At 46.3% G+C, this 10,669-nt stretch overlaps 1 protein-coding gene across 1 annotated transcript; it reads right to left on the bottom strand.

Moving 5' to 3' along the window:
• Positions 1-3,207: 3,207 nt before the first annotated feature.
• FAXDC2 (fatty acid hydroxylase domain containing 2) lies at positions 3,208-7,292 on the bottom strand (the record flags this gene model as incomplete). The annotated part of the gene is made up of 3 exons (XM_026454431.2): positions 7,059-7,292; positions 6,837-6,940; positions 3,208-3,428 (listed from the first exon to the last, which is right to left on the bottom strand). Coding segments are annotated over exons 1-3 (396 nt in total), but the record flags the coding sequence as incomplete, so codon positions are not given.
• Between the last annotated feature and the right edge of the window lie 3,377 nt (positions 7,293-10,669).

Below are 10,669 nucleotides of genomic sequence, written 5' to 3'. Positions count from 1 at the left end.
TGGGATTACAGGTGTGAGCCACCACACCTGGCCTGTTTTATTATTTGTTTTTCTTTTTGCGTCAGGCTCTCACTCTGTCACCTAGGCTGATCTCAAACTCCTGGGCTCAAGCAATTCTTCTGGCTCAGCCTCCCAAAGTCTGGAATTACAGTAGTGAGCACACACTTGGTGGGGTTTTTTTTTTTTTTTTAGATGGAAAACAATTACTGCATGTTTGTAATAATCTAGAGAGGAATAATGAGAGAAAGAGAAGGAAAAGAAGATACAAGAAAGCAAAGAGAGAATTACTGCAGCCATTTCCTGGATGTAGTACACGGATAGGGGAGGAATCACGCACAGACAGGAGCAAGGAGAGTTCACCTGTGGTGTGAGGTGGGCAGGCAGAGCACGTGGGTGCAGGTGCTGATCGCTGGCCAATGTGGTGCATCTATAAAACTCTTCTACTTGCTTTGGTTTTTTTTTTTTTTTTTTCCTAGAGACAGTGTCTCCCTCTGTCTCCAAGGCTTGGAGTGCAGTGGCACAATCATGGCTCACTTCAGCCTTGAACTCCTGGGTTCAAGTGATCCTCCTGCCTCGGCCTCCTGACTAGCCGAGACTACAGACACACACCACTGTGTCCGGCTAATTAAAATAAAATTTTCTTTGTAGAGACAGGCATCTCACTATGTTGCCCAGGCTGGTCTTGAACTCCTGGCATCAAGCAATCCTCCTGTCTCAGCCTCCCAAAGTGCTGAGATCACAAGCCTGAGTCACCGTGCCCCAGCCTGCTTAAATTTTCTTTTTCTTTTTTTTTGAGACAGAGTCTTGCTGTGTCACTCAGGCTGGAGTGCAGTGGTGCAATCTCGGCTCACTGCAACCTGTGCCTCCCAGGTTCAAGCGATTCTTCTCCAGGCATGTGCCACCACGCCCAGCTAATTTTTGTATTTTTAGCAGAGGCAGGATTTTGCCATGTTGCCCAGGCTAGTCTTGAACTCCGGAGCTCAAGTGATTTGCCCACCTCAGTCTCCCAAAGCGCTGGGATTACAGGCATGAACCACCACGCCCAGCCTTAAATTTTCTTAGTGAAATGGGAAGCAAGGCCTTCCCTCTGCCAGCAGTTAGGGGAGGAGGTGTTACAGAGGTGTGAAGTAGCCATTCAGGCAGTGGGAGACTAAACAGAGCAGGGATGGATCATAGGAACACGAGGTAGCATTCAGCTCCCGCTTGAGGATCTATTTCTGATGTCTTAGTTCAGGGGCCAGTCCTTCCTGGAAACAGCCAAAGATTAAATGGCCTCGTGAGGTTCTTTCCTACTTCTGTGCCCACCTGAGGGTGCACGTGGTACAGGAGCACTGGACTTGGTGTCAGATGGGATGAGCCCTGGCTCTGTTTCCTAGTAGCAATCTGATCTTGAACTAGTCACTGGACATTTCTGAACCTCAGCTTCTGCAGAATGCAATGAGATCTTCCAATGTAGCTCTGTAGTCATTGTGTAGACTATAAGGTCGTACAGGCGGCAGGTAATATTCTGGAGAGCTGATTAAGAATGTGAGCCCCCCAGGCCGGGCGCGGTGGCTCAAGCCTGTAATCCCAGCACTTTGGGAGGCCGAGACGGGCGGATCACAAGGTCAGGAGATCGAGACCACCCTGGCTAATACGGTGAAACCCCGTCTCTACTAAAGAATACGAAAAACTAGCCGGGCGACGAGGCGGGCGCCTGTAGTCCCAGCTACTTGGGAGGTGGAGGCAGGAGAATGGCGTGAACCCGGGAGGCGGAGCTTGCAGTGAGCTGAGATCCGGCCACCGCACTCCAGCCTGGGCGACAGAGCCAGACTCTGTCTCAAAAAAAAAAAAAAAAAAAGAATGTGAGCCCTGAAGTCAAAAAGCCTGAGTTTGAATCATAGTTTACCCATGTAACACCTCTTTCCTCATCTGAATAGTGAAGGTTCTTGGCCTCAGTTGAAGATGTGAGCATTAGTCAATGGTGCTACAACAGCCATGGTTGACAGATGAAGGGTTCTTGAGGACCAAGCATAGGGTTTGACACTTTAGGCTCTGATTCATGTCCTGCCAAGCTGGGCCTGGAGGAAGCCCCCGAGCCTGGCTGGCAGCTGTTGTCCCAAGCAAGGGGGATGGTAAGCCAGGCCAACAGCTCCAGTTCAGGAAGGGGCCCATTTCAAAGGAGTGGGTCAAGAGCACTGTTTGCCTTTCTGGAGTGCTGGGCTGGGACAGAAGGACCTGAGAGCTGAGGTGGTTCACCCAGACACCTGGGCAGATTACTAAAAGATGATTGTCTTGTCTGGGAAAGAAGCCAGGATGTGGTTTGGGTGGAGTTGGGGAAAGAACCTGAGTTTCAGAATCAACTTCTTCCTTATAGTGTAAGAAAAGGCGAGCCAGACTCAGGGAACAGTGGGACCCACTTCCTAGCACTGTGCAAGTCGGAGTGCCTTGTAAGCAGGGTCTGGGCCTCACTTATGGATTTGCCCTGGTGCCTTGCACTATTGGTCGAATTGAGTATTTAGGAAGGAGGACTTGTTTAAAAGACAGCCACCGCCCACACATTCAGAATCCATACTATCCACCTATTATAGTGGGGTTATCCATTGTTTTTGCAGCTGTCTCCCTCTCTCACAGCAACAGCTGTTACCCATATTCTAGCATCCAGCATTGCTGTCTCCATTCCTATGGGTAAAGTGGAGTTGCCTGCCTTCTCAGTGCCAGGCTGACTACAGTCCCATGGGGCACCACAGGCAGGTCCAGATCCTGGGCCAGGAATCAGGAGACCAGAACATTGGTCTTGACTGGCTACTAGCTGAGTGACTCTGAGATTGTGGGCAAATTATTTCCTCTCTTTAACCTTCTAACCTGGGGGAGCCTTGTTGCTAATAACTTGGCTCACACTGGCCAGGTCTCTCCTAGGCCAGTGGTGAAAATTCTGAGTGTGGCTTTAGCTCTTGCTTTCTTTTTTTTTTTTTTTTTTTTTTTTTTGTTTGTTTGAGACGGAGTCTCGCTCTGCTGCCCAGGCTGGAGTGCAGTGGCCGGATCTCAGCTCACTGCAAGCTCTGCCTCCCGGGTTTATGCCATTCTCCTGCCTCAGCCTCCCGAGTAGCTGGGACTACAGGCGCCCGCCAAATCGCCCGGCTAGTTTTTTGTATTTTTTAGTAGAGACGGGGTTTCACCGTGTTAGCCAGGATGGTCTTGATCTCCTGACCTCGTGATCCGCCCGTCTCGGCCTCCCAAAGTGCTGGGATTACAGGCTTGAGCCACCGCGCCCGGCCAGCTCTTGCTTTCTGTGCTTTGACCAGGAGAAGTTGCAATAATACTTACAGGTTCATTCTTGCCGACCTGAATTCGGTAGCGAGAGATGAAGTTAGGTTTTCCTGTTGTGTCAACCACCAGTAGAAGCCCATTGAAGCTCCAGAAGAACAGACAAGGCACTTGGATGGCACCTGAGATTGGGAAACAGAAACAGTCAGGGCGACTTTGGGTTCTCGCAGCACATAGACTAAAGGAACACACTTTTTTATGGTGACTGAGGCTTCATCCTAGACATTTCTTTGCCAGGGAGGTCTTAGGGCTTAGGACCAAGGGGTTACCTGTAGTCTTGGGTAGGAACTGGGACAGTCCATTAAGGAGTGTCTCCATTCATTTTCTTAGCCGTAAAATGAGGACAGCAACCTTCAAGATGGTTGGTGGTTTTCATGTAAATACATATGAAAGTATGTTAAGATATATAATACACTCTAAAATAGAAATTAATTCAGGTTGACATTTGGGAGTCTGCGCCCACTGAACCCTTTATGAATTACCAAGGAAGGAGAAGCAAAGGAAGTACTCTGTATGGTATGGGTCACAGTGAGCCCTGGGCTAGGAGTCAGTCAGGAAATGTAATCCCTGTCATCCTACTAACTGACCAGCAGAACCTCGGGTGTCATCTAGTCAGTATCTCCCCAAATGGAAAACTCATCTTTCTTTCTTTCTTTTTTTTTTTTTTAAGACAAAGCCTTGCTCTGTCACCCAAGCTGGAAGTGCAGTTGTGTGATCATGGCTCACTGTAGCCTCGACCTGCCAAGCTCAAGTGATCCTCTTGCTTCAGCCTCCTGAATAGCTGGGACTATCAGCACCTGCCACCATGCCCAGCTAGGACTAGGCTTTGCTTAATTTCATGTCTGTGCCCCTCCGCCAGCACCCTTCATGCTCCATTAACCAAAGTATCTGTGGCAGCTGGGACTTGGAAAATACTTGCCAGCACTGTAGGGGAGTAGGATTGGTACAAACTTTCTAGAGGGCAATTTGGCAGTATCTGAAGTAATACAGTGAGAGAGTCAGAAAGCCAAGACAGAAAGGGAGAAAGAAGAAAAGGAGACACATCTATTCGTATGCATAAATGTCCGTCACAGCATTAAAAAAAAAAAAAAAATTTAAAGCAGCCTAAATACCTATTAGTAGGGCATGGACTAGATAGATTAGAGTATTTCCATATAATGGAATAGAATGGGAAGGCTAGAGTATTAAGTAAGGCTACATTAATAGGCATGGAAAGATACCTACAATCTATTCAATGAAAAAAAGATTTTAAAATAGTTGATATCTCATAAGTACAACTATATACCCAATATATAAAAGATGTACGCTAATATATAAACAGTGGGTATTTCTTGAAGGGAAGAGAGAGGGTGATTTTCACACTTTCTATGCTTATTTGAATTGCCTGATTTTTCTTTTTAACAATGAGCACATATTTTATACCCACAAAAAATAAACTATTTTTTACTTTGGAAAAAAAAGGTTGGTGGTTACCCAGTGGGCCAGCCAAGGTGTCTACCTACTTGGAACTCCAAAGGCTGCCTGAGGAATACAGATGAAAAGCACACCATAAGATGATCTTGAGCTTCTAGCTCTAACACTTAAAATTGGAAACATTTTCTCCCTCTCATATTGGCTTATCACCTAGGTAATAGGTGATTTTCACAGGATTGTACCTAAAATATATACAATATTTGGGGTTTTTTTAGATTGCAGCTTCAAGCTAATAAAGTTTTTCTACCACTTTCTCCATATACATAGGTAATCTGCATTGTTCAATGACTGCTTAAGATCCCATTAAATCTGTCATATTTAATGTTCAACCCATTGTCAGAGTTATCCTTCTAGTTGAAAACAATCTTCAGGGGCATTTTGCTTTGTGGCAACGGACACTTTTTATCTTCCCTTCTAGACTGTGACATCATTTTTTAATGGGGGAGGGAAACATTTCATTTAAATATTTCTTTTTGTGTTGTTTTTTGAGACAGAGTCTTGCTCTGTCACCCAGGCTGGAGTGCAGTGGCGCTGTCTCAGCTATCTGCAACCTCTGCCTCCTGAGTTCAAGCGATTCTTGTGCGTCAGCCTCCCGAGTAGCTGGGATTACAGGCATGCGCCACCATGCCTGGCACATTTTTTGTATTTTTAGTAAAGACAAGTTTCACCATGTTGGCCAGGCTGGTCTTGAACTTCTGGCCTCAAGTGATCTGCCTGCTTTGGCCTCCCAGAGTGCTGGGATTACAGGTGTGAGCCACCAATCTTGGCCCATCTTAATTTTTTTTTTTTTTTTTTTTTTTTTTTTGAGACAGAGTCTTGCTCTATTGCACAGGCTGGAGTGTAGTGGCACCATCTAGGCTGACTGCAACCTCTGCCTCCCAGGTTCAACAGCAATTCTCATGCCTCAGCCTCCCGAGTAGCTGACATTATAGGCATGTACCACCACACCCAGCTAATTTGTGTGTATGTTTTTAGTGAAAAAGGGGTTTTGCCATATTGGCCAGGCTGGTCTTGAACCCCCGACTTCAAGTGATCTGCCTGCCTTGGCCTCCCAAAGTGTTGGGATTACAGGCGTGAGCCACTGTGCCAAGCCCCATCTTAAATACTTCTTTCTTTTTTGTTTTTGTTTTTTGAGATGAAGCCTCACACTGTCGCCCGGCTAGAGTGCAGTGGTGCAATCTTGGCTTACTCCAACCCCCCTCCCAAGTTCAAGCGATTATCCCTGCCTTAGCCTCCCAAATAGCTGGGATTACAGGAGCCTGCCACCATGCCCAGCTAATTTTTTTGTATTTTTAGTAGAAACGGGCTTTCACTATGTTGGCCAGGCTGGTCTCGAACTCCTAACCTAGTGATCCACCTGCCTCAGCCTCCCAAAGTGCTAGGATTACAGGTGTCAGCCACTGTGCCTGGTCTCCCATCTTAAATATTTCTATATCTTCCAAACAAGTTTAGCACATAGTAACATTATATATCATATTAATATAAATAAATGTATATTACATATAATTTATATTAAATTGTGTATAATTATGATTTGAGTGAATGTATGATTGAGGACAATCACTATTATAGATAATGCTTTTATAAATATCTATGTTTACATGGCTTTTCCTTCCATTTATTTACTTAGGCTTGTTTGGAGCCATTTAAGCTGTCAGTAAATATTTATTGACTGGCCACGTGCTGTCAAGCACTGACTGTACCAGGTACAGGGTATATAGTCTCAGACAAGACAGGGCAGCCCTCTGTGCTTGTGGAATTACATGTAGAAACAGGATTATTGCTCTAAGTGTGCATTCATTTTTACATAAAATATTTCTTATTTTTCTGTATTTTGGGAGGAGTCTCAACTTCTCAGCTTCTTTTTTTAGACATCCTGTTTCCAGACTGCCCACAAGTTTAGTATTCTTTGGGACTACCACTTTTTTGAACTGCAAATCCTCATCCCTTGGAATAATAAACTGAAAATTCCCAAAGTAGAGAACAAAACAATAGAAAAAGAATTAAGTTATAATCATGCACCCACACGCTAGGTGCTGGTGGTCTGGGAACCTCACCTATAAAGAAGAGGATCCACTCCTTCCCTTCAAATGTAGTCAGCAGCCTCTCCCACTGGGCTTGCCAAAAGTAGCCAGAAGCACCCCAAAATCTCTGAAGATGCCTTGGAAGAAAAACCATTCAGGTTTCTGGGTGAAGACTAGTGGGTGGACAGCTCCTTCCCCTATGATCTACCCCCGACCACCACCACACTGCACCCTAGCTGGGTGGAGTGGACTTACCATGTCACTGAGTTCCAGAAGGCCACAAATGAGAGAAGTCCAGAGCCCAGGATGAAAGCTGTCCTCCTCATAGAGCCCCAGATGTGTCCCTCCTGGAGGAGGGCAAGGAAATGTCAAACCCCAGCAAGCCTCCTGCCTTTACACCCAGCTCACTGCTGAGGCACAGCGGGAGTGCTGAAGGATCAGGGTCTCAACAAACCAGGAAGGCACATCTGACCTTTTCCCAGCTTCTGTGGGAGCCTCTTCCTTATCAGGAGCTCTCAGGCTGTACATGGGTGTGTTTATGAAAATTAGAGTTCAAGTTGGGGAAGGGAAAGGAATTAGCCTGACTCCAGAGAAACTAGCAGGCAATTCTGTCAGTCAGAGGACAGGCAAACCTCTGTTCAGCCATAGGATTTCATCACCAGTCCTCTTGGCAAATAGAGCTACCCATTATCTGCACACTGGAATCACCTGGGAACTTAAAAAAGTCCCAATACCCAGGGTCCCCTCCAATCCAATTACATAAGAGTCCCTGGGGGTGGGACCTGGGCTCCCCAGGCAATTCCAATGGGCAGGCAAGGTTGAGATATCATAGCAGCATCTGCCAAAACCATGATGAGGAAATCCTTTCCCAGTCGTACGGGCTTCACTGTGTCCATAGGCCAGGCCTATTTTTTTCCATCCCTACCCTCCTCTTGCTTTGGGAGAAAAGAGTGAATTGTACACCTTTTCTGACTTTTTTTTTTGAGGCAGAGTGTTGCTCTGTCACCCAGGCTGGAGTGCAGTGTCACCACCTCGGCTCACTGCAACCTCTGCCTCCAGGGTTCAAGCGATGCTTCTGCCCCAGCTTCCTGAGTAGCTGGGATTACAGGTGCCTGCCACCATGCCCAGCTAATTTTTGTATTTTTAGTAGAGAAGTTAGCTGGGGTTTCACCATGTTGGCCAGGCTGGCCTAGAATTCTAAACGTCAAGCAATTCACCTGCCTCAGTCTCCCAAAGTGCTGGGATTACAGGCACGAGCCACTATGCCCGGCCACTTTCTGACTTTTAATAACCCCTCTCTGCCTTCCAGCAAGATTAGCCCAGCCTCCCAGCTGGACAAGACGACTAGCCATTCTGTGGGTCAAGGAGAGACCACTGGAAATCACTGGGAGGTCCTTATATATTCCCCTCCAAAAGGTTCTCCTCTAAACCAGAAGTCATCGTGAGCTCGATGACCAAAAAATGCCCCAGATTCAGGGAGGGAAAACACCAGCTGCCAGGTGTATCACCAGTTTCCATTGTATCACAGACAGGAATTACAAATGACCACTCATATTCTGTTTCTAAATTCAGATGGGGTCTGCTCATATTCTTTCATAGGAAATAACTGGAGGTAGTGGTCCCTACAGTGTGTGTACCTGGGGCTCATCCGCAATTAGCTAATGGAGCCATGTACAGGGTGTCAGAGGGGGTGCTGGAGGAGCTGATCTAATAGGACACTACTTTTTTTTTTTTTTTTTTTTTTTTTTTGAGACTATCTTACTCTGTTGCCCAGGCTGGAGTGCAGTGGTATAATCTCGGCTCACTGCAACCTCTACCTCCCAAGTTCAAGCGATTCTCCTGCCTCAGCCTCTGGAGTAGCTGGGATTACAGGTGCCTGCCACCATGCCCAGCTAATTTTTGGATTTTTAGTAGAGATGGGGTTTTGCCATGTTGGCAAGGCTGATCTTGAACTCCTGACATCAGGTGATGTGCCTGCCTCACCTCTGAGGGCTATTTTCAGTAACTTTTCTAGACTCGTTGGAAGTTTTAATCTTCCGAGTTTGATCAAACCAAATTAAGTCAGATTAAAACCTCAATTTCACATACAGAATTAGATATTTGTTTGGGGATGTTGGGTTTTTTCATCTCTCTAGCAGCCCAGATGAAGGAAATATAAACAGGACAAACGTCCTCTGTGATGTGCAGGGAAACGCAGTGCAGGAGTTAGCTGGGGTCAAGAGCCAGTTCTCAGCTACCCCCAGAAAGCCTCTGTTGTCCCCAGGAAAGTTATAGGAAGGGGTTTTCCAAAGGCCTGAGGCATAGGGCATGCCAAGGGCTACAGGCAGGAGAGCCAAGAGAAGAAGGGAGGACAGTTACAACGCTTTTCAATTCCATAACGCACATTTGCACTCTGCATTCAGGCAAAGGGGTTGTGGGTAAAAGGCAGTTTGGAGTCAAGAGGACTCTGCTCAGTTGCTGAAATGAAGACATTACCGTCTGTCAGCCACCCGAACCCGTGGGGAGATGTTGGATGCATAGCAAGTGCAGCTATGGCAAGAGCCACTGACTACATTCTCACCAGTTTGGGGGCGAGGTGCTGGCATTTACCTGCTTTGACTTCTCATTGTGTAGCATATGTCCAGCTTCTCCCTTCATCTGGAATGAGAAAGCACAGGCAAGCCAGGGAGTTATTTTCATAAACATCTAAGGAAGTAGGGAGTGGAGAAAATCAAAGTGTATGGCTAGCAGTGATTTTTGAAAAAAAAAAAAAAAAAAACAATAGGTTGGTTGTTCTTCCTGAAACCAGACAAACTGATTTGAAAACTTACATGGAAAGATAAATGTAAAAGAATAGCTAGAAAAATGCCAGAAAAGAAAAAGAGTGATGGAAGGGAGGGAACTGCTAGGTCTACCAACTACAAACATATATGATAATGCTTTTTTAAGAGGCAGGGTACCACTACGTTACGCAGGCTGGTCTCGAACTCCTGGACTCTATCCTTCTGCCTTGGCCTCCCAAAGTGCTGGAATTACAGGCATGAGCCACTATGCCCCGCCAAAAATGTATTCTAATGCTTTTTTGAAAAACTTATTTATGCTCTCTTCATTTCTCCCTTTTATTAGAGAGCTGTTGCTGTAAGAGAAAAAAATGAACTTATTCAGAATGCAAAGAGTAGTTCTAGCAAGTTGGTTTGGTTTGTTCTTTAGTATTACTTGTTGGTTGGTTTAAAAACATGAACCAAGATTTTTCTGAAACCAATCAACGGTTCTTTTTTTTTTTTTTTTTTTGAAACGGAGTCTCGCTCTGCCGCCCGGGCTGGAGTGCAGTGGCCTACAGGCGCCGCCACCTCGCCCGGCTAGTTTTTTGTATTTTTTTTTTTAGTAGAGACGGGGTTTCACCGTGTTAGCCAGGATGGTCTCGATCTCCTGACCTCGTGATCCGCCCGTCTCGGCCTCCCAAAGTGCTGGGATTACAGGCTTGAGCCACCGCGCCCGGCCAATCAACAGTTCTATGGAAAAGAAAAAGGATATGAATATCAGGCATTAACCCCATTTAAAAATGCAGCCTAACAACAATTGGCTAGAAGGACAATCATTAGAAATATGTCTGAGGGCCGCGCACGGGTGGCTCACATCTGTAATCCCAGCACTTTGGGAGGCCAAGGTGGGTGGATCACCTGAGATCAGGAGTTCAAGACCAGCCTGGCCAACATGGCAAAACCTCATCTCTACTAAAAACACAAAAATTAGCCAGGCATGGTGGTGCATGCCTGTTGTCCCAGCTACTCAGGAGGCTGAGGCAGGAGAATCGCTTGAACCCGGGAGGCAGAGGTTGCAGTGAGCCGAGATTGCACCACTGCACTCCAGCCTGGGCAAGAGAGCAA

This window comes from Piliocolobus tephrosceles, chromosome 4 (assembly GCF_002776525.5).
Source record: "Piliocolobus tephrosceles isolate RC106 chromosome 4, ASM277652v3, whole genome shotgun sequence".
NCBI lineage: Eukaryota > Metazoa > Chordata > Mammalia > Primates > Cercopithecidae > Piliocolobus > Piliocolobus tephrosceles.
This window is presented reverse-complemented; position numbering and strand designations above follow the sequence as displayed.